The following is a 24764-nucleotide window of genomic DNA, read 5'->3' as shown; positions in this document are numbered from 1 at the left end:
TAATGCAGACTTCAGCTGATTGCCACATAAACATTGGGGCAGAGTACTGCTAGAAAGCTCGCTTGAAAAAGGCCCAGGAACAACAGGAAGTAAAACCACACTGGTTTGCTTAGTGGGGATCATAGTACTATTCACAGATAATGCCAAAGGCTATCTTCTGCCTCTGAATCAACCATTTTGCAACCCAGTGGAGATAACAAGGTAGTGCACGATGGAATTTGGTCGCTGTGCTCTTTGCCTAGGTATCTATTTGGATAAGAGTTTAATTCATCACACCAGTTATCATCTAAATGCTCTGGCATGTATTCATCCAACAGGGCTGGCATCTCCCTGCTTGGCACAGATGTTATTTAACATTCACACTGATTTAATACCAAAAGTTGTTTTATTGAGTTTTGATGTCAGGGCACTGGAGGAGAGCTTTACCTGGTTAGACTGACAGGCTGCAATTTTTTTATACATCTGTATGGCATCTAGAAGTGGGCAAAAGGATACATTTCTAGCAAACAGTGGCAAATCAAATCAGCTTCTGTACTTCCTTTTATCTTCCACTGCCTCATCCTTTTTCTTCAGTATCAGCTTTTTGGGCCATCATTCTCCCTGCTCACCCATCACTAACTAACTTCATTTAACTTGGTATGGAGCATCTGTTAGCAAGTTTGTGAAGCTGCTTGCATGTCTGTGTACTGCTTAGTTGTGTGTTGGGAGAGAGCATCTCAGACTTCTGTGATTATATGTGGATCTGCAGTTGCATAGTTGACTGTCTCATGGAATTATCAGTTTTCACAGTGGCTAAAGATGCAGGGAGGAAGGAGGAACCACCTCCCACACTATGCATATCTTCACAAGGAAAGGACAAACAACTTCAGCCCAGCTCCACAGGCACTTTCCTCTCTCCAAACAGGATTATTTTGGACTCCTGCCATGCCAATGATTGGATACACAGTTGGAGAAATAAGTTACAGCTCAAAGGTGCCACACTAACGAGACCCTTCCCACCCCCAAACACAGTGCATGCCGTGCTTGGGCCCCCACAGTCTTCCAAACATAAAAATCTTCCTTACAACTCTGTGTTTTTCTTGTTTCTACTTCTTATAAGTATCCTGCTGTATTTCATGCCTAAAAGAGGCAATAGGAAAGAGATCAAATGGAAGGCATAGGATCAGCCAGCAAGGACATTTCGTCTACCCAAAGCTCTAAAGCACAGCTCTCCTTCATGCTGAATCATTCTGTAAATAGGTGCATTTTACCTCAAGAGTTTTACTTTGTTAAGTATTATGGAATTTGGAGAGATCTGAAAATACGCTTATATAACAGGTTTGTCCTATCAGTATTGTTGATAATTGCATACCTTCCTTGGCTGGCAGACTAAACTGTGAGTAGTTATACACTGAATTGAACTAACAAACAACAGAAAACCAGATGGGATTCATCTGTTATCATTGTTATTCAGCATTAATCCTTACATGTAACAGAAACGCAGTGAGAAAGCTTGGGCTCTGTGTCTGTTAAGAACCAAATGCCTTCATCCGAACACAGCACATCTGTAAAGCTAGCTTACAGATCTGTAATTGACAGCCTTTACTCCAATTCCTTCAGATGGCAGTTGAGGATTAAGTATCATCCCTATTATTTCAGACCAAATCTCGTAATTCCTATTTTCTGTATCATACAAGAATATGCACCACTGTGAGGAGGATGGTATAGATCAGTTTAATAAAATCTTTGATGAAGCAAAGAACAGTTTTTGAACTGCAAGATACTCTGAATTTTGGTAACAGATTTTGAAAAAAGAAATAAAATAAGTAGAGGCTGCATTCAGCTTAAAACTTCAATCAGTGAATTCAAGTGGTAAAGCTCACTATCATGGAACAGCCAAGACAAGAAACAAGCACTAAACAGATTCTTTAGTCCACAGAAGGTGGATTCTAAATTCTGTCTTTAGAAATCTAAATAATTAGACTAGTTTCCAGGTATACCAAAAAGATTCTTGCAGATCTCAAAAGACTGCTTACCACTGTGGGTGAGGAATGGCCAGTGTAGCTTACAAGGCACCAGTGGATTTTCTCATAAGATATAATCTTCTATGGCTGGTAGGGTTGTTGCACAAATTCATCCATGCTGTCCTTCTCCTGAGATCAGACAACATGGAAATGGCACTGATGAGGCAGCTCCAGTTTCTCCCTAAAAGCAAACAAAAGGAGACAGAACAGATATATAATTTCAGGAGCTATTAGCCACTAAGGATTAAAGAAAAAAAAAAAGAAAACATTTACATTCCACTGGTGACAATGGTGAAAAATAATAGAAAGATTGTTGTCCAAAATCAGGAACTAAAATTATTTATAGCTATTTAAAGATGAAGTAATAAACAATTAAACACAACCAGTTCCTGCACACACTGCCTGTGTTCATTAACTAATGAGATTCTTTCTGTACTGTGGAGAAAACAGGTCACATTTTGAACACATGAGATTATTCAGATTCAGCTGCTATCTAGCACAATACTGTCCCATTTCATATTCATTCCATGGCTAGTGTTCAGTGTCCAAATACAAAACTTGCTAATGTTTCAGAAGATGTGGTAAAATCATCACTAAATAAGGAGCATCACAAAGTTGAGTGGGTCAGAAGGTCACTCGGGTTTATTATCTGAGATAGCATTTGAACAGAAAATCAGAACAGCCACACTTGCTTTGCTATTGGCTATCCACATGGAAGAGATACAGCACATGGGGAAAAGGGCAACAGCTTCCACTGAGCTGATTTTTAGTTGCTGTCAGTTCTAAGAGTAGAGTTTGGAAGGAGCAGTGGACTACTGTTCTCTCCATCAACACATAATTAACATTATCAGAGACCCCAGCATCCTTCATTAATTGAAAGCGTGCCACCTGCTCTTTTCTAGTGCAAGCCCCTGCACTAATGTGACACTTGCCAGATGTAGTGACCCCTGACTCAGTGTGGGGATGCACACATTTCTACACGTCTATGAGGCCATGGTTCTCCCCCAACTCCTGTCTCGAGGTGTCATTCAAAATTGTGCAAAGTAATGCAAAATAATAATATTTCATGGCTACATCTGTTAAGCTTCATATCATAAACATAAAAGACTGCTCAGGAGGATGCAGCCTATCTAAAACGAAGAAAGCAAGGGAGAACTGCAGTGGCAGTATATCGTATTGCAACACACACTGCAGTCAGAGGAGAAGATAAGGCACAGACCTTTGTAACTGCTCTCTGTTCATGGAAAAAACAAGACCTTTAAAAAAAAATCAAAGTGATGCATCTTCATTTTCTTTGGTGGGCAGTCATGTCCATGGCAAAAAGAGCTACATAAAGTGAGCTGTGGTTACAGCACTTAGTTCAGCTATAGTTTTTTTAGTCTCAATAAATGCACAAAACTGAGGCAGAAGTGACTCCTCAATAACATTGCTCCTAAGCAATTGACAGCAGAGAACCAAAATATTGGCCTATGACAGCAAGAGAGAAAAGAGCAATCCAAGAAAGTTCCAGCTGTAACGATATGTTTATTGCAGTTATGCCAAGTTCAAACACATTTCTTTTCCTACTCACTGCATGGTATCCCAGTGGGGCAGTATGGCATGCACCCATGGGACACAAACCCTGCAAGAAACACAGTGGGATATACATATTTAGCCTAATGGGAAATAGCTCTTAGATGTTTAAGTCAAGGTTAATGCTAATTTGCACCACTTGTTTAATAACTGAGATTGATAAAAGTGAATAACAGGATAAAAATACTGCCCTATGGCCTCCCCTGTATCTAGCATGTATGAATGTCACCCAGAACTTTGGACTCCTTCCCACAGCTGAGCCAAAAGCTGTGTGGAAGGCAGAGGTGATCCTGTGTTTTTATAACACAGTTCCTACTTGTCTCCCTGTCCATTTCAGCTGAGCTCCACACATACACAGCTGTTTGGCAGCACTATTATTAGTGAGCCATTTACCTTTCTCATCTGTTTATTATACATGCAGAATTCTGTAAGTGAGATAAAAAGAAAACAAAAAACTGCTATTGAAATGAAAATGGAGACTGGAGACTGAACCAACAGCACAACCAAGGAAGTTTCATGTTCAGTGGAAGAGTAAGGACTGACACACAATGATGATCTGTTTCTTTCAACACAATCACAACCAGCTCAAAGATGCTCACTCTCATTACAGCAGAGCATGTATGGACACTTCATGCTAACAGAAATGTTAGCTCAGCAGGGATTTGCTGAAGAGCAAAGCAAGGAAAAGCTGTTTATGAAAACTAAGAACTGTAATAGCTTGGTTTCACTTTTGCTTCATGCTTTCAACACGGCAACTGTGAAGATGGAATCTGCAAAGGCTCTGTCTGCTTTCTGCTCTGCAGAAGTCTCAGTAGACGAGCTTGCAAAATAGGTCTCCCAGGAATATATTCTGACTAAGAAAGGAAAGAAAGCTTTATATATATGTATGTGTATATATATATATATATATGAGCTATTCATTGAACCAGATCTGCAAAAATATGCCGCCTGAGAGGAATCCACTTCTTTTAACTAGCAATTTGTATACCAGAGATTGAAAAAGTGTGGCTGTTCAGCTCCAAAACAAATTTTATATCATAGGAAAAACGACCAAATGAAAAGGAAACACCTGAAGTTGGACTTTTGAATGTGTGTAAATTAGATTTGTGAAGGGGTGTAAGGACACTCAGGACCTTTTGGAGGGATTTGCAATCTGCTTCCCTTGTAATCTGAAAGGTTTGAGGTCTGAGGTCTGAAAATGTTGATCTGAAAGATCTGTGTTCCTTCTGTGGGCCAGCAAAGCAGAAAACTACTTTCACTCCTTTCAGAAAGCATTGGGAGTGTGTGCAGACACAGCACGACAGTTATCTGGCAAGCTGCAGCGACATGCCACCTCTCCAACACTACACTACTCCAACTGAGTACACCTTGTCTCACATGCTGGACATTTGGGATGAGTGACCTCCTGCACACAAAGATTTGCTCCTGTATCAGTCTGCATCAGTGACTGGGGGTTAGAAGAATGGAGAAAAGGAGCTTTCAGTGTTTGATTTAATGAATGTTGAAAAAAAACCAGAACTTAGAATCATGTCATAGAATCATAGAACAGCCTGGGTTGAAAAGGACCACAATGATCATCTGGTTTCAACCCCCCTGCTATATGCAGGGTCACCAACCAGCAGACCAGGCTGCCCAGAGCCACATCCAGCCTGGCCTTGAATGCCTCCAGGGATGGGGCATCCACAACCTCCTTGGGCAACCTGTTCCAGTGCATCACCACCCTCTTTGTGAAAAACTTCCTCCTAATATCTAACCTAATCCTCCCCTTCTTGGTTTAAAACCATTCTCCCTTGTCCTATCACTACCCACCCTCACAAACAAACATTCCTCCTTCTGTTTATACAGTTAGCTTTCTAAAAAATGCTGTTTTACTACAAGACAGCAATGGATTGCTAATTACTGATTGTAAAAAGACATTGTTGACTTGTATTATATGGACAATTTATGCTGCTTGCATGAAATAATTAAAAATTGCATCCATCTACTGATTTTTATACAGAAGATTATCACATTCTGGCAGAACACAGTACATCTGCTGAGAAACTAGCTCACAACGTGCGACACCTCCTATCTCTGCCAGTATTAGCTTTATGGATCTAGTAATAATATTATACTAATAGCTGCTGATTGCTATTTGTGTACCAGACTGTTCCAATACCATGGTGATGAGCGTGCTGTTAGTGTCTGGAACAGATGGACAGAACACAAGAGATGCTTGCCTTGATTTTAAGACAAATAGGATTACCTGTTTCATTAACAAGGCCACATGAAAGCATGGGCAAAAACACGTGGTCCTATCACCGTCTCCAGTTGCTGACAGGAAGAAAAAGACTGCACGTTTGTTTTAAGGCACACATTCATGCCACAAACAACTTACCCTAACTTTCAGAGAGAGCAAATCTTTGAACCACACGTAAAGCCAATGCAGCTGTTAAGAGTAGAAACTAAATTCAGCACCTCCTGTTACTCCCTGCCAGCTGCACAGCTCCTTTCCAGCTCTTTGCAGAGGTGATCCTTGAGGCTGGAGATGGGAGGGATTGCCTGCATGCTGCTCAACACAGTGATTCCTTACCTGTTGATTTTAAGGATACCTCATAAGGAAGAATTGCAACAGCTTCCATCCTCTCTGGAGAAAAGAATTAGAAGAGTAATGAACACTCCTACACCTCATCTTTTCGTTATGACAGAGATATAAGTAGAAAGGTCCTGCTACGTTGTTTCTTTAGCCAGACCATGGAAGTCAATTTAGCAATTTTATTCTGCACTCTTCTTCTCACAGAAATGAGAAAGAAAGGCCATGAGACAGAAGGGAAACATGTTCACTGTAGGTTGTGCAGCTTTGTTTAGAATTAAGACCGCAATATTGGCAAAAAAAGATCTCAGGGTAATATAGTATTATACAGTACAAGATATGATTCCATATATAGATTGTAGTTAATGATTGAAAAAGCAGTTATGTAGGAAAGAAAGCTCTGACACAGAGCACTGGGGACATAACCATAACAACTCCTTTCCTATCTCAGTGAAAAGCCAAAAGAAGAAACTGGAATCTACAGCTTTCATAGAAGAGCTGCCAATTTCCCACTGGTATCAGAAGCCAGTCATGTTTGGGAAGGAAATGACCTATTGCTGCACGGCAAAAGTAGCAGGTGCAGATGGCATGTGAGCAACTTTCCCAATCACTAATCTACCAAGGTCACAAAACAGAAAGCACAAAGGTACACCAGTACAAATGGTTTTAAGGACACTCATTCAACTCCTGCCAGGTCATCTACAGATTCTGAGAGCACTTCATTCTATTTGGCATGCAAAAAGGTACGAAATAAGGCCACTGACACAGATGAGGTGTCAGATCACCGTGATATATTTCCTCTTCCCACACACACAAACCAAATCCTATAAATTACATATGCCAACAAACACTAGCAATATACTGAAGCACTACAGTCCTTCAAATGAATGGTGGCAGCGCCTCATCTTTAAATTTAATTGTCTGTTCATGCTGCCAGGAATGCTGTTTGGAAGTGTCTGCCTGTCCTGCAGCACTGCCTGGCCTGTAGGCAGCTTCACAATGTCAGGCTGCAGCAAAGAGCTGTGAAAAGAGATGCTCAGAGCCCCTGCCAATGCTACCAAAGCAAGCACTCGCTGCCTTGGTCTGCCAGTGTAACGTGTGTCTGAGGATGAAACAAATAACAGTTATGCAAAGTGCCAAAGGTCTTACCAGGGGATGGGAATTGGTGTCAGAACATGTCAGGTAAGGTCAGCACTACTGAAGGTGTTGCCATGGTTTACCATAGGCAGTGAGGAGTGAATCCTCAGAACTAAACTGAGAACACTTTCTGCTGTGCTTTCATTTTCCATTCCTTTTTTTTTACTGGCAAGAAACACCCATCTACATCTGTCCAAGGCATCATGTCATACTGCTACAAGCAAAAAGAGATTCGGGGTTGGTCCTCATTCACATCTAAAATACACAGCTTGAGAAAATAACAGGAAATAGCAGAGCAAAGACAGTTTCCAAGAACCATAGAGCCAAATCAGCACTTTGTTCTTAGGGGTAGGTGAAAAAAAAGCCTCCTTTGCCTCTCTGTGAAGCAGGGTGAAATATAGAAGGATGAATTCAATTTCCGTAGAGCTTTGCATTTGCAAATATTGACTGTATTTCCATCTGATTCCAGTAGCAAAACCAGGTTAGGTATGCTAGTTAGAGTAGTATTCATTTAGAAGCTAAGCAAGACAGCTGCACATACGAGATGGTATGTCTTCCTCCTTCTGAGGATGAGTTCCTCTATCCTGAAATGAGCATCTAAGATAAATGGAACAAATCATTGTCTGAAGTTCCTGCTTCTCCTTCTTGACTAGTGACCATTTGCTGAGACAAGATGGCTGAAATATACGGGGTGATTCATTTGATTTTGTCCATTACTTATGAGGTCTCTTCAAAATGAAAAGCAAAGCAGTGTACAATGCCATCACGAGATTCCATCTTTATTGTCTCAGTAATTCAGTCTATTCATTTTGACCAGAAAAAAAACAGATGTCCCCTGTGTTGGCACTAAATTTTTAGCCTGGCTTCCAGAAGTTACACTACGTGCTTTTTGCTTACTCTGTTAACATCCTCAGATTTTGGAGAGGTATTGCTAAATGACTGTCACATACTGGTCTGGTATGATGAGGTTATATTTCAGGGCATGAGAGCAAAGAGTAAAAATACCTAGAGGTGTGGCTTGGCCAGCTTTAAGGAGAGAAAATATGGGGAGGAGGAAAGAAATGCAAATGAAATGAGAAATTGTCCTGTGTGTGTGCTTTAACTTTCAGATTTTCTTAGATATTCATCAGTGAGATCTGTGAAATACTCTCGAGCACCACTTATTATGTTAAACTGACAACATTCTTTGTACTTTTTGAAAGGTACACCATTTTTCCTTACTAACTTCATTCCCACCCTGATCTGACTGCATTTTGAATATAGTTTAATTAATCAACTAAATGTTCTATCATTCTGTTTCCTTCATAACAATGGACTCACCAATGTCTACACTGCAGAACAGACTTACCTAAAATAACTGTTGCATCTACATATGGACACTATAATTGGTCACAATGAAAGGCTGCTGAGCTCAGAATCCCATCTCCAACAGTGTGAATATTTTATTATATATGAATGACCCAAAGAGATGCAGCAAAGTACTACGAAAATAGAGTTGTTAAGTACCACTTTGCCACTACAAGTCCCATGTGGTGATGTTCAAGGCATTGCTAAGCTGGCAGTCCCTTGCCTGGCTTGCTGTAGTGGTATAAAAGCTTATTTTTGGCTTGATCTACAGGGGGACACAAGGAATGCCGTACTGGAAAAGTGATCTGAGATGGTGGGACTTAAACTGAGGATGGTAAGAAGAACACTGTGACTGATATGGATGTGGTCTGTGCTCTGGGGCACCAGGATCACACTGTGTGGCTTTTGTGAATAAATCTTCTTTTCCATGATCCAGACAACGCTTCTAATATACTTAGCATCAAGGGAAGAATGTTAAGGGTAGAATAAACACGTTGTGATACAACTCCTAAGTCCTCTCCCAGTCTCCAGCTTCCATAATCATTTGTCTTTCCTTCATCCATGAGCATGCTTATGTCTGCTGCCAAGGTTACACACAAAAAAAGACTTCTTCTGTTCACAGAATCAAGAGGACCATTTTGTTCAGTCACTGTGCTAAGAACAAATACCCCAAAATGCTCATTCACACACTATAGAAAGTGTTACTATAAACAGAAAAGGGGCATTTAATCCTCATGATATTTAAAGGAGGTCTCAAATTATATTCTCTTTTCTTCCCAAGCTTGTTTTTATATAGAAAAACTTCTGGTCCTTACTGAGAGAATACTGCAAGTATAAAGCAGTGCAATTACAAGAGTGTAACCTGACAGGTTCTTATTTTGAATAAGAAATAATATTTTATATTTATTAAATTACAAAATATGAACCCTCATGAAGGATTATTAGTTGGGAATAAGGACTTTTCTTTTAACGATTCAGTCATTCTATATTTTTCAGCTCTGTGGTGCAGCATCTACCCGCTGGTATCAGTTGAACGTTTCTGTATGGGAAAGGCAGAAGTACAGGCTGCTACTCCCTCCTCTCACTTCAGAAATAAACTGTGAGGCCTTTTTCATACGCTGTAAAGGAAGGAGAATACCTTTCAGCTAAATGTAAGGATTTGCCTTTGAGAACTTGTAACTAAATTGGAGTTCTCTGGAAGACAGGTCTTCTTTACTGTACATACCCCACAAACTCACAGATTCACAGAACCACAGGGGTTGGAACCGACCTCAAGAGATCATTGAGTCCAACCCCCTGCTAAGGCAGGTCCCCTAAATAGGTCACAAAGGTTGGCGTCCGGATAGGTCTTAAATATCTCCATAGAAAGAGACTCCACAAACTCTCTGGGCAACCTGTTCCAGTGCTCAGTCATCCTTACCACAAAGAAGTTCTTCCACAAGTTTGTACAGAACTTCCTATGTTCAAGTTTTATGCCATTACTCCTTGCTCTATTGCTACACACCACCAAGAAGAGCCTGGCTACACTCTTTTGAATGCACCCCAGGATACCACTGGCCTTCTTGTCCACAAGGGCACCCTGTGGGCTCATGGCCAACTCATTTATGATACCCAAGCTTCAGTTCTAATCTGCTAACAAACATTACATCCACTGCACGAAAATGGCCTAACAAGTCCAAAAGAGCCCCACCTCTGCTACCTTTGTTATCCCTGAAGCAGGTTCTGATGTTGGCTAAGCCAATGCAAACACAGACCAAACAGGCAGGATACTGCTGGTTTATAACCCTGCAAACACTCTCAGACAAGAGTCAGCTGAAAACACCAGTCATGCCATCCGTATCAATGTTGTGAAGGAGTCACTTTGTGGCTTTCACAACGTCCTGAATTCCTTAAAGAGGGGAATTCTAGTCTATCTACCTCAGTATTGTTCAATACTATCAATTGCAACTGTTGAAAGAAGGGCTTGCACCCTGTAGCTGACTGGCTATCACAATCAGAAAAGTAATGATTGGATAATGAACTGAACACGGAAATCTATTTCACAGAATGATGTAAGAAATTATATAAAAGAGATTCAAAGGTAGAGGGGAAAAACATTCAGCTGTTTGTTTTAAAAATCTCTTCCAATAGTTTCCCCTTTCTATTTCCATCAGGGCATTTCTTTTCTTCCTTGGACGAAAGAGTAGACTAGCTCTACCACACATTTCGGCTACAGGTTCTCAAATAAAAGGAAAGTTATTTTTCGAGTCAGCCATAGCATCAGCAAAACAATAGAGTTCTGACCTACTGGAATGAAGATTTGATAAAAATGTTGATAAGAACTACAGAAAATCTCTCCAGTTTACAAAATGTGCCTATTAAAATGGATCTAGATACATGCTTGGGTAGATTGTTTCATGGACTTGTATTGGATTTTGTTTTCCCATACATACCAGTGCAACTTCCTCTTAGAAAAGAAAATATATATTACTTTGGAATGACAAACAGGTTAAACAAAACAAATCATACCAGCAATGCCAGCATAACAAACAGTCAATTTAAAAAAAATAATCTGTACATACATTTAGACTAAATCTGGGATTTTAACTATACATTTTCTCACCCAGTAAATAATTGAGTTGCAAAATAAAAAAATATATCAAAATTAACAAATGAACCTACCACAAGTGTACAGTGCTGTAAAATTGTATGCCAGCTCTGTATAGGACAACTTCAAAGGTCACAAAGTGAAAGCAGGTTTTAATCATGCTTCCATTCACCCTTTCTATTCCAAACCCTCTCCTCTCTCCATCTCCCCCTCATCTGAAATGACATCACCACTGCTGGAAATCACCGTATTCGGGGAAAGTGCCTTCTCTAACTGTTTTGATTTCTTAAGGCAAAAGGCCTATGCGATTCTATTTTGTGTATGAGGGCATATTTTGCTGTTTTCACTTCCCCTTTAAATAACTTTTGAATCCAGTGTGTGCTTTTCAAATAAATTTGTAAGCAAAATAAAAATTCAAAATACAAATTTGTTGCAAGTTTATCAGACACAGGCAGCCAATTGGGATGAAGAGATCCAAACAGCACCTCCAGGCATGGGAAAGGATGTACCAAATCCCTGTTCGCTAGATGATGTCCTAGGACAGACACAAAGACCATCCAGGCCAAGGGAAAATTTGGATCAGATCTTGCAGCAGATTAGATGTGAAAGAGCCCAGAATGGGACACAAACCCATCAGAAACCAGGCTTTGCTGATTCCATTGCTCACGGATGTACTGGCTCATTTCCCTTAGACTTTCCTACCACACAGAGGGCCAGGGTTCCCTAAATGTCTGCTTGTGCCATTCACAGCTCAAGATTATCCCTTACACTCCAACCATCCCTTCTTAGAACCTCTAGAGGATATGTGGTAAAGACTTTTTTCCACACTTGGAATAGATTCCTTAGTGCCCCCAACCACAAAGTAGTATTTTAAACACACCATTTCAATCTATCTGCAATTATTCTCAGTATAAGAAACCACTTGCTTAAGTGGCCTTATTTAAAATGTGATTCTGCTCATTGACGTTGGCTTGTATATGAGTCAGCCCTTTTCTTTCTGTTCATAGAGCTTGGATAGTCAAGCCCTGCAAATAGAATTAACCACTCTTTTGTACAGGCAGTACCACATCCACAATGCTATATGACTGTGCATTGGCAACAGGGCTTCAGGTCACATACAGATGATTTCTTTTACATCTAGTCATACCAGTTAACAGGATTAACACTCTTCAGGTGTGCTAAGAGAACAGTTTGTGCTAATTCAAGTGATGCAAAACCAGATGCCATATGTCAGAACAGGAATTTTAGCTGCTTAATAAAATCTACCTAATTGTGCTTAATGTGACTTAGGGAGAACTCACAGAACCCCCTCTGTGACAGGTCAGTATGTAACAGCTAGAAGGACCCACGGGGCTGTGGAAGGAAAGTCTTCTTCCTCTGCACATCTGGACCTGAAACAAAACTTCTGTTGACATTCTACACAAGCCAGTGCTGCTGCTACTGTTATGTTAAGAAAAACAAGAAATAGAAATGAAGTTGTAGGATTCCAAACACTTTAAAAAAGGAAAGCATGTTTCTCCAGCAGCACAGACTTGATAAGGCTCAAATTTGTTGCACTTTTTCATTGAGCAAAACATTTTTTGGCACATTTCCCTGTTCCAGTGATATGGCTGTGAAGGAGTGAAAATTAAACAGTTCAAACACTTACACACGACAGCTGTTAGGCTCAGCCCTTCAGCTGAGAGTCCTGACAGCGCTGCTCATCTCCATGAAATAAGGTGTGCACATCCTTGCACAGTTTCAGTGGCCTTACTTAAAAAATAAACACAAACACAGATGCCCATTTTGACTATAAATAAATCATTTTGATATCTGAAAAATCACATATATTCGAAAGGAAAAAAAAAAGCCATTCTCTCTTTCCTGCTCCCAGCCATCTCCTTTAATAAAATTGCTCGAATGGCAGAAAACTGGAGTCTTCTCTTTTTCATATTGAAGTGAATTGGCCAATGGGATTCCATGTTCTAAAGCTGGGTGTTGGGCCAGACAGAATCTATGCACATAAGCCTTCTTTCTTTAGGGGAATCTGGCTCAACAAATCATCCCTCTTTTGCATTAGAAAGACCAATGCTAACCTCACCAAGGTATCTCCTGCAGAGGAAGGCTGAAGAAACAAAGCAAACAAATGATGTTAGCTGAGGAATGAATTACTCTGGTAGTCAGAAGGAAGGAAAGTCTCTGAGGAAATTTAATCACCACACCCTCCCAGTTACTGAGGCTGTGTGGAAGTCACAGCTGGGTGACTGCTTATGCAAACTTAGGAAAATGTTTGTTTAATGAAAAGATTAAACAAAACCATTCACGACAATGTCTTCTGTGTCTACCAGGATTGGACTATTACAGAAAACCCAGTCTTGCATTTATATCTGCCCAGGTAGACCACTGTCTCTGTGGGGAACAGATTTGTGCACACACAGTTTAACCAAAGGATTCCATCTGAAGGATGCCAGATGTAACATTTGCTAGATGTAAACTTTTAAAGAAAGAGTTTTCATGTGCATCAGAAGGAAAAAAGGAAAAAAAAAAAAAAAAGTAAGCTGACATCTGGTCCAAAATATGTTTTTTTTTAAAATGCGGGACTCCAGGAAAACACAATCAAGGGATAAGCAGATTTTACAATAAAATGAACAAGGAAAATTTATACCATGAATACCCACCCAGTGGGCAAAAAGCAATGCTGCAGAACTCTCTTGGCTTACATTCTGATTGTTGCAGTGAATGGCACTCTTTGGGATTGCTCAAAGATTCCAAGTAGGATGTTGCATGTGATTCACTGAATCTTTTTTTGTCTTTTTCCAACTAAGCATTTTCACAGGGAAAAAACAATGATGTCATCAAGTTCCCCTCTCCGCTGAGAGAGGATAATTGCAAGGTTTTGTTGATTAGAACATTTCAGTCAGTGACATTTTTAATCAAAGCAGGTTCATTTGCCATTACTTCGTTGTAGCTCACGAGGGAGGCAAAATTCCCTTATAGATCTTCTTGTGGGCTATAGCCAGGCCATGGAGGACCATCAACTTTCCAAGATGGGGCTTGAGAATTAGACACACAATCAAAACAGTACAGTATTTTGGGGGGTCTTATTCTCGTCTGCAACATAATTTTCCACAGAAGAAGAAACAAAGCCAGATAAGAATGCGACAGATTAAATAAAGAGTGCTACATTCTTCCCCTCTGAAGATATTGAACAAAATATTAAAAATTCTGAGAAAACCCATACAACTCCAACACTGCAACTATATAGCAACTTAGCTACATTTTTAATTACTGGGCACGAGGGACAAAGTTAGGTTTCCATCTTCAAGCTGCAGTGCTTAAAGCAATGACCCAGAGCCCAAGCTATTTGTACCCTGCTCCTATTAGTGTTCAGGTCTGAGCATAACTGAGCAGCGATAGCAGCTCATTGCTACTCGAGGCTGCCACCTCCTGCCTGCAATCCCTGCTCACTCCTGGCTGGCTAGTGACCTGGTCAGGGTGCTGCTTCTGATGTTCTTTTGCTTGCAAAGCTAACTCCACACAGAAAGGATGTTTCTTCGAGAATAATCAGTCACCAATATTTACATGAGTTACAGGAAGCAGAGCAAACGTGCAATGTGTAGGATTCATCTTAGGAACAGTTCTATTTCCATGGATATCCAAAGTTGTCAAACCAATGAACAGTGCAAATCCAGAAAGGAGATGGTTTCCTCCTCCAGAAGCACCACGCTGTGTTTCAACAGATGCAACCTCTCCATTTTAGGATACGCACTGAACAATTGCCAGATAAAAATATATTGCTGACATCTGAAATGTCTTATTGCACTTAGAAACTGTTGATTAAAGGAGGAAAGATCAAAGAGAGAAAGGTTGCATTTCACCCCCAGTGATTAATACTGGCTTTACCTTCAAGTGGCAACAAAACTGCCAAAACTGAGAAATTAGAGGACAGACTTGCACGCTTCAGATGTCTGGGAGTTCTTTGCTTCTAATCAATTAGACTGCAGCCTCACATTCTTCATTCACATCTGAGACTTTTTTTCCGTGAGCCTGGCTATTGAGGTCACTGTCAGTGGGCATTTCTGCATCATTATCCAGTCTGAGACCTTGAGATTTTCCTCACAATGTAACACAAGGAAACTTGAGTTGGGCGGCATACCTTTAATCAAGTTCTTATCCCCAAACAGAAGCACAGTAGGCTCTCCTGCATCCCACTGACTAGAAGCCAAGACACAGGTGCTTCCATCTCCTAACCTTTGTGTTCCAAGCAACACAGGAGTTGGGAGTTCATCTCCCCAGTGTCCGTGCACATGGCCTATTTACTGAGCACCTGCCTGTCTGCCCTCACATCCTGCTTCTGTGGGACTTTCCACTCTGAAATTGCTGCTCACACCTCATCTTGCCTCAGCCATTCATTCAAGTAAAAGTATTCTATACAAACTGAATTAAGAAATGCAGAAAGGGTTCTACATTTGCTGTGGGTAAGTTTTGAAAACTGCATTTGTTTCTTATAGAGTCGGTGTCCAACCTCACAGTAATCAAAAATCAGTGGTTAATGCATTGGGCTGGGCATCAGATCATTTACATTCTGGCCTTGGCTCTGTCTTAGACTTCCACTATGCCATAATCACTTAAATTCCACTCTCAGAAGTGACATTTAATTTGGGATAAGCCAGCTTTGTCTGCTAGACTGTAATATCTGGAACTCAGTTTTCAGAAGGTGGTTTCACTGACTTCAGCTGGTATGAAAAGAACTCAAAGTCTTTGCAGATCAGATTCCCAAAAGCCTGAATGGCCAGTGGTTGTTATCCAGGTGCTCTGCAAAGCATCCATAAAATGTTACTGATGGCACAATGAAAAATTCCTATTTATGATTACTTTGCACATGCTGCACGCACCAAAACAACTACAGATGTTTTAGGGCAGTGGGGAGTAGAGTCCAGAGCACAGAGAGCTTACTGTGAGTGAGGTGTTCAGTGCTCAGGATGCCTTGTCTGCACGTTTCAGTGCATGACTTGAGGCTGTCAGAAAGGAAAGTGCTTCAAATAAGAAGCTGAAAAGACAGATTTTCTCTACAACAGAGCCCTCTATGGCCCCTAACTTCCAGTGAAGTCAATGGAAGTATATGTCCTACAGAGACCTGGGCTGTTGTGACCAAGTAGCATCATATCCTGTGATCAAAATCCATTACGATTTACAATGTCTGAATTCTATCATATAACTTTGTCTGTATTTTGGATGGCAGATGCCAAACTCGGAATTCTACAAGGAATTTAAACTAAAAGAGGGGAGATTTAGGTTAGATGTTAGGTAGAAATTCTTCATTTAGGGGATGGTGAGGCCCTGGCACTGCTGCCCAGAGCTGTGGGTGCCCCATCCCTGGAGGTGCCAAGGCTGGGTTGGATGGGCCCTGGGCAGCCTGAGCTGGTGGGGGGCAGCCCTGCCCATGGCAGAGGAGTTGGAGCTAGACGATCTTTAAGGTTCCCTCTGACTAAGCCATTCTACGATCCTATGGCTCTAAAACTAAATCCAGCAAAATGTGACTTTTAAGTGTTCTTATGTTTGTCTGGAAATGAATCAACAAAAACAGATGTTTATACTGTTACCCTGCGATTTTCTCTGTCTGGTGAAGAAATGCTGTGGAAAAATCCCCAACAGAACAATCCTGTGCTTAGCATACTTTAAGAATACATCTGAACACCTCACTCAACAATTCCAGTGCAGCCTACACCGGATAGCATGATCGAGGTGAGGAAGTTTGGCAACTGCACTACTGCTTCCAGCTTGCATGACTCAGACTGGGTGGTGCTAACAGGGAGGAGAATCCGGTCCTTTTTCTCAGCAGAAATTCAGGCTGGCTGAGCACTCTCACCTGACACAGTTTGACATGTGAGCTGTCTTCTCTGAGCATGAAAATTCCCCCATGGGCTCCCATTACCACACTGCTTCTGGCGAATGAGTGAGTTTGGGTTTGATAACCAAAGATATTAAAGATATTAAAGATTTAGCAAAGGTTGGAATCCCTGAATGCTGGTGATATAGCCATGCAATGCTGGGGGTGAGTGTGTTGGGTGTGTTGGCTTATCTGCCCCCTCAAACATTAACTATTTGGATGCATACTGATTTTCTGAATATTTCTAAGTTCCTGTTTCCCCCGTTTCATATATCTAACAAATAATACTTGGTGTTTAGTCTATTCTAAGGCGTGCTTTCTTCGAATCTCTATTTTCTTTTGACTTTGACAAATGAAATAATTTAGAGACAAAGGTAAAATGCCTCAACAGGAAACAAAACAGATTAACTAAGAGAAAAGAATTAATACCAACATTTATGTAGGGTGTCCTTCTCTCGATCTGACAAAAAAAAACTGGGAACAGCCTCAACAACATAGAGTCTGGCCCCAGTTTTGCCAGCCTGCACAGAGCTGGCACAGGCAACTCCTACTCACCCACCTTGCAAAGGCTGAGAAAGAAGCAAAAGTGGGACTGGAATTGCATCATTTCCTGTGCTTTTATACTCTCCAGGCTGCCACTTTGTTTTGTTAAGGACTTTTCTCAGGCTGATCAGACAAAGAAGAGATGTCTTCTGTTCCTCCTGGATCCTCCTTTGCTTGCCATACCAAGCAGAGCTCTGCGTGCATCAGTAGCTCATTCTCCCTTTCTGTTCTGAGTGCTTCCTTCCTCTGTTCATACAGTTTCTCTATGCCTGCACATTAGGATGAAGGCAGGTCTCCTGACTGGCAAGTTCCTAAAAATCTATTCAACTCAGTACAAGACAGATGCAGTAAAAGCTTCAGCCCTCCACTTAGTCATCATACTTTGCTTATCTTCTATCACAAAGCCTTGCCCTCTCACTAAAGCCACAGCACTGCAGACTAAAGTCACAGCACCATCTCCTCCTAGGAAACAGTGGGTAGTTCTCTCCGTGGTTTTACAAGCAACGGATAGTGGGCTCTAGCTTTCTGGCAGAGAAATTTTCCACTTACACAATATTATGTGAAGGTTACTTTACAACTTACAGCAAGAAAACAAAGCTGTGAAGTATATATACAAATCTACTCTGATAACAGAAAAAAATACATGTTATTTTCTTCTTGTTGTTCATTTCTTTACAACCTTGAAAGCAAGTTGCACTAACTAGAATATACATTATTAGAGTTATGTACAAAAGAAATACCAAACCCTGTGTATTTTGGATATAGTTAAATTAAATCTCTCCTGCGTATATTATGCTATTAGAATGGCTCAAGCACAACACAGATGCAGAATTTCTGGATTGTTGTGCTATTCCTTGATGCCATTCATGCAGACAGCAGATCTTCTCCTCCAGTCGTGCACCGATGGATGCTCTCCATTACCCTGCTTGCAGCAAAAGACACTGACAAGTACAGAACATGACAAAACGTCTCTCCCTACTACTAAGAAGGCTGCTCTGGTACTCTGCAACTTTCTTCTTTACAGCCACTGCATTTTCTATTTTCTTTTTTCTTTTGAACATGAAGTAACATCTCGATACAACTAAATTAGTAAAGAAAGTTTTAAAATAGACTTTTGTGCAAGACACGTTACATTTCCTCTCCTGCATTGCATGTGACCTTTAATAAAACACCAAAAACTTTTAAGTCTATTCAAAAACAGACAGCAATAGTTGGTAGCAAGAACAGCGATGGCTACGCTGTGCAGTACACTGTGCAGTACAAGTTCCTCCTTAACAGGCCTATTTCTGGTGCAGAACTTGTGCCCCTTTAATGTGTCACCTTATATGCTATGCTAGGTGCAGCAAATTAACTGTTTGTTTTGCAGGGATTGGCAGACTTCAGTATTACTGTTTCCTGGATGACTTTAATTACACTGTAATATCTGACTGCAGCTATCAGATTAATCCCTTGGGCTTCCTTAACTAACAGACTAAATCCCTGTAGAGAAAGGCTTATGTAATAAAAGCTGTGAGGATGTATATTAATGTAATACAATTAAACTAATAAACATATTTTTTGAGTTCTACCAAATGTTTAATCTCAGAAAAATTAGCAAATGCATCATTTGTTTGTTTTTTTTTTTTCCTTCAGGTCTCCTAAATAAAGGCTAGTTTATCTCAGAGCAGAGAACGCCTCGCTACGTAAGGAAACATAGTGGAAGCATTCTGTCTGACTGATCAACAGAGGATTAGAACTCAAACTGAAACACTTCTCATTCATAGAGCTCAAGTGCTTTATTCATGAGCATAAGCATCATATGGCGTGGTGCATATCCAGCTCATTAAACTCAGATTTGGGAAGGTTAAGCCATGTGTCCAGAATTACATAGCAAGCCTAACAGTAGAACAGGAGGCAGAGGCTACTTCCTCTGAGTACTACTTCCTCTGAGCCCTCTACAATGGGTTCAACAAGATGAGTGACTTCAGATAAATGGATCAACTAATTTTTCTGGGCAAAGAACCGCCTTTTAAGGCAACTGTTATATGTATCTGTTACACGTATCAGGCAACAACATAAACCCTTCACTTGTATGAATATGAAAACGTCACACATTGAAAAATTGAAAATATTAATGCAAAACTTACCTGTATCACAGTGCAATTCATATCCAGGTACAGCTGCTGATGCTCCAGAATGACCAGGAAGTCATAGAATCATAGAATCGCCTGGGCTGAAAAGAACCACAATGATCATCTTGTTTCAACCCCCTGCTATGTGCAGGGTCACCAACCAGCAGACCAGGCTGCCCAGAGCCACATCCAGCCTGGCCCTGAATGCCTCCAAGGATGGGGCATCCACAACCTCTTTGGGCAGCCTGTTCACGATGGGGAAGGAGTAGACAGAACGACTTGTCTGCATAACCAAAGATAATAAAAATAGAAATTTTTCAATGGCTCTTTCAAACTTTTTCCATGGTATTTGCAATGTTTCTTATAATTTTGAAATAAAGACATTATCTAAAGTCTTATCAGGTCATTAAAATAAAAATGAAACATTTCAGCTTCCTAGCAGTGTTAGGCTTTTTTCTTAAAGAGTAGTCATTCATTTGTTGATTTAAAATTCTGATTATTGTTATTATTATTATTTTTTAGAGAAAGTGACTTTTTTCTCACTGTGTTGGCCTCGTCACTGAAACAACAACCAGGGGAATGAAAAAAAAAGATGTGATTTTGCAAACGTTTTGCATAGCGAAAGTACTACAGAAGGTCCACAAAATGCTACTGCAAACACGATAAACTTCGAAACAATAACAAAAAATGCAAAATACAAAGCAATTAACAAAATACGCTTTTCAGCCCATGTTATTAGCTGTTAGAACACAACTTACTAAAAACCCTTCCCAGCTTCTGTTTTCTTCCCCGCTCCATCTCCTCTCTCCATTTTCCTGTACACCATTTTCTGCACGCTGAAAGAACAAGCGAGGTGTTAGCAGAAGCAAATAGGAGGCCGCTGGCATAGAAATTCTGAATGATGCTTATTTGTCAGAAGGAACTATATTCACAATTCTTAAGTGTCTGCAAAATCAGTTTTCGTAGCTCTTTTCTAACTGTGAGGCATCAGTTCAAAAAGTAATCTGGGTAGGAAATTGCTTTCTCTTGAAAGTATGTGTTATGCCTATAAAAATGAAGACATGTATATATGTGGAATTTGTGTGGATAATTGATTTTTTTCAAACCAATTTACCTCGCTCTGCAACGCTGATTGCTCCTGTACAGTGCTGCTTAACTCACGTATATTCGGAAAGCTGGATGCCTCGCCATCTTTTCGTTCTGACAGCTGAATTTAAAACGTTTTAAAAAGTGAACCCCTGTGGCACGGCTGCTGCCATTTCCCATGTGGGGGATGGTGGGACCATGGCAACGGCGGTGGGCGGGGCTTATGGGCTCCCGCTCCGCTCCCATTGGCTGGCGGCGGGGCGCTGACGGCTTCCGGCGTGCGCGCGCGGCAGGGCGAGCGGCAGGGCGGGCGCGCGGCCCGGCGGCGGCGTCGTGCGGTGACGGTGCGGCAGGCGGGCGGACAGGCGGGCGGAGGTGGAAGGATGGACACGCTGGGCAGGAAGGTGGTGGTGTGCGACAACGGCACCGGGGTGAGTCCCGCGAGGCGGCGGCGGCGGGAGGGAGATCTGCGATTCCCCCGGGCCGGCTTCCTGCCGGCACGCCCGTTCTGCCCGCCGCGCCCTACGCGGCCCAGCGGCGGGGCCTGCGCCACGGGGAGGCGGCGGGGAATGAATGGGCCGCGGGCGGAGCGGGGGCGGCGCCGCCATCGCCGGGCGCTCCCGGCTCGGGGCTCGCTGCCGCCTCGCCGCCCGTGAGCGCACACGGCGGGAGCTGGTCGTCCGCTCGGTAGCGTGGAGGCAGGAAGTGGCAGAGATAGCATCGCGGACCATCGGGAGGGGCTGCGGTTGTCCTGTGTGCCTCCCCGAAGTAATGATAGGTATACGTATGTGTTTATTTATTTATTTTTTTAAGCGTTTAGAAGGTAGAAAAAACCAAATGTTTAAAGGCTAGGATGGAGTAGCTGAGACAAAGGATGGCGTTGTTAGGGATTCGGCCTCCTGAATTGCAGAGCGTGCTGTCAGCACTGCAGGTGATGAGAGCGGGCATCTGACAGCGCTGTGCTGACGGTCCCGGTGCCTTCTCCTGGAAGAAAGAAGGCTGCGGGGTGACCTCATTGCAGCCTTTCAGTGCCTAAAGGGAGCCTACAAACAGGAGGGGAATCAACTCTTTGAAAGGGTAGATAACTTCAGGACAAGGGGAAATGGTTTGAAGTTGAGGGAGTGAAGATTTAGGTTGGATGTCAGGGGGAAATTCTTTACAGAGAGAGTGGTGAGGTGCTGGAACAGCTGTCCAGAGAGGCTGTGGATGCACCGTCCCTGGAGGTGTTTAAGGCCAGGTTGGATGGGGCCCTGGGCAGCCTGGTGTAGTATTAAATGGGGAGGCTGGTGGTCCTGCATGTGGCAGGGGGTTGGAGATTCATGATCCTTGAGGTCCCTTCCAACCCTGGCCATTCTGTGATTCTCCTGTTTTCCCCCTTCTAAGGAAAATGAATAGGGCTGAGGGTCCGCTGGCACTTCCCACAGTACTGTTTAGAAAAAGAAAGCATTTCCCCATTTTCTCCCTTCAGTGCTGCCCTTCTGGTGGCAGTGCAGCAGCGAGCTGTACGGGCTTGGCTGGAGCTGGTGACACCAGCACTGCACTGCTGGGTATAAGTAACAGGGTGAGGTGCCTTTGTGCTGCTGTTAGGGGCCCGGAGGAGGGGCCAGCATCACTTCAGCTTCTGTTGGTTTAGGTTGCGTTTGCCTCCAAGCAGAACAGTGCATGTCTGCTGGTACCTTGCCTGCAGGGACAGCTCTGTGCAAGAACGAGGTATCAGGACATGACTGTTAAATCAGTCAGCTGGGAATATTTAGGTCAATTTAGGATAATTAAACTGGAATAAAGGTTTGTTCTTCAGAACAGTGTTTGAAACCTCAGCTGGGATTGAATATGTCAAAATAGCCCTACTTTGTCAAAATGGTATTTTTCATGCTAACTATTTTCATGTGTGACAAAGAGGACCTGGTTTATGTCAAAGATTTCTGACGCTCTGTGATATGTCATAATTAATGTGTGAAATTAAGTCTCTAGTCCGGTGCCAGAAGTATTATGTAAAAATAGAGACTAGAAAAACTTAGATGCAGCTTTAACTTTAAACTTGAATTTACTGTTCTCGTTGTGCTGAAATACAACCTTAATGTAGCTTGCTGCTTTGAGGAAGAGGTGACTAGGAGGAAGTTCTTGCAACATGTAGTGCAGAATAGAGTCAGGCAATGGTGTCTTGACAGGGAGAGTGATAGAGGTGGATGTTCTGTTATAGGACAAGCAAAAAGTAACTGAGTGGCCTGTAGTATTTCTCTGATAGTATTTAGGGTTTTTGTTTGAGAATCGCATCAACTGAAGGAATCAAACACAGCCCCCTGATAAGAATATGACTGTGTTCATTTTAAAGCCTGTCACGTGATGTCTGTGAGCTTCCTCATTCTTTGGTTTGAAAGAACACTTATACGTTCAAGTTCTTGCTGCTTGATGACTCAGTAGGAAGTGAAAGAGTCCGTGCAAACCACAGTGCAATGGAGAAGAAACTATATATGGTAAAATGGTCATGCTGACAGGCAAAGCAAGTAGCTGCTCTTAAACCATTTTGAATGTATAGCAGACACTTGCATAAATGACTGGTGGTGAACTTTGTCTTCCTTGCCAAGATGTGTATAAATACATCGGGTGTTGATTTTAATGTTTGAGCCTTGGTGTACACTGAGTGCTGCACTGAAATCATTTGCTAATTGTTCCAAGGGCTGCACAGAGGAGGGATGCAGAGCAATAAGCACACTGTGCTTCAGTTTTAATAGAGGGCTTCACATCAGGGTGGAAAGGACACCACGAGTATTTGGCTCCAGAAGATGATTATATTCCATACTGGTTTATAATGTGCAATCAAATGTTTTGCAAGATCTTTTGTAAGAGAGGGATGAGCATCATATGTTTCTTCTTCAAAAAATCCAAGACAGTTCAGGATTTGTTACGTGGATACGTGTTCGTTGCTAAGGTGCATTTATCTGTTATCAGCTGTCTCTTGGTAGTTTGATCAAGTGTCCTTCAGCCTTAGTACAGGACATGACATCATCTCCATCCTACCCACCAGCTGAGAGCTCACTGTGGTGGTGGAGAGGATGCTACCCTGAGAACACTCAGCATCTCCCACCAGGGGATGCTGGCTACAGAGCTGCTTTCAGTACTCACTAATGATTAGGGAGGGAAGACTTAGGTTGGATGTCAGGGGGAAGTTCTTTACTGAGAGAGTGGTGAGATGCTGGAACAGCTGCCCAGAGAGGTTGTGGATGCCCTGTCTATGGAGGTGTTCAAGGCCAGGTTGGATGGGGCCCTGGGCAGCCTGGTGTAGTATTAAATGGGGAGGTTGGTGGCCCTGCATGTGGCAGGGGGTTGGAGATTCGTGATCCTTGAGGTCCCTTCCAACCCTGGCCATTCTGTGATTCTGTAATGATTCATGTGGCCTGGGGAAACAAGATGGATTTGAAGGGGAGAAAGAGTCAGAATGAAAATGTGCCCCTTCTGTTTGATTAACCACGTAGAGCTGACCAGAGTTTGTAAAAATGTCACTCGTACAGATTCTTGGTTCTAAACCTGACAGAGAGAGCTGGAGTTAGTCTGTGCAAAATAAAATGAGTGAGATTGAGGGAGGAGACAGTGAATGGCTAAGCTATCAGGTTTGTGAATTGCCAGTATCCTACTGTTGTGCAATGTCCCAGCAAGGTGTGTCAAGGCCTTAGGGCTTAACAGAGGGACAGACTGAAAGTTACAATTACAAATGACAGAGTAAGAACTTAGAGTAGTATCCTTGTAACTCAGCATTTTGTAGTTCAGTTTTATTGTATGCCAGAATGTTGAAGCAGTAAACTTGTGTAGTGCTTTGCAAGCAGTCATTTGTTAAAAGGCAAAGTTTTTTTTAAGAAGCTATAAAGCTTTATTTACACTCTGCTCAGACCTTCAGAATGTCTCGAATGTTTCCTGTGGTGTAAAACATTTGGAAAGCCTT

At 41.9% G+C, this 24764-nt stretch overlaps 1 protein-coding gene and 1 long non-coding RNA gene across 3 annotated transcripts in view; one reads left to right on the top strand and one right to left on the bottom strand.

Annotated features, from left to right (window-relative positions):
• Positions 1-366: 366 nt before the first annotated feature.
• On the bottom strand, positions 367-21101 carry LOC104909504 (uncharacterized). 2 transcript variants are annotated; one of them, XR_792372.4, is made up of 5 exons: positions 20856-21101; positions 20500-20577; positions 19757-19837; positions 2016-2184; positions 367-1119 (listed from the first exon to the last, which is right to left on the bottom strand). It is a non-coding gene; the product is annotated as an uncharacterized LOC104909504 (long non-coding RNA). The 2 variants fall into 2 exon arrangements; XR_792371.4 differs by lacking the exon at positions 367-1119 and having other exon boundaries at positions 1698-2184; positions 20856-21075.
• ACTR2 (actin related protein 2) overlaps positions 21090-24764 on the top strand; it is a 22165-nt gene continuing 18490 nt past the window's right edge. The window contains exon 1 of the mRNA XM_085218774.1: positions 21090-21258. Coding sequence (XP_085074900.1) covers positions 21211-21258 — 48 coding nt within the window. The 5' untranslated portion in view covers positions 21090-21210. The remainder of the gene's footprint in view (positions 21259-24764) is intronic.

This window comes from Meleagris gallopavo, chromosome 2 (assembly GCF_905368555.1).
Source record: "Meleagris gallopavo chromosome 2, MGAL_WU_HG_1.1, whole genome shotgun sequence".
Taxonomy (NCBI): domain Eukaryota; kingdom Metazoa; phylum Chordata; class Aves; order Galliformes; family Phasianidae; genus Meleagris; species Meleagris gallopavo.
This window is presented reverse-complemented; position numbering and strand designations above follow the sequence as displayed.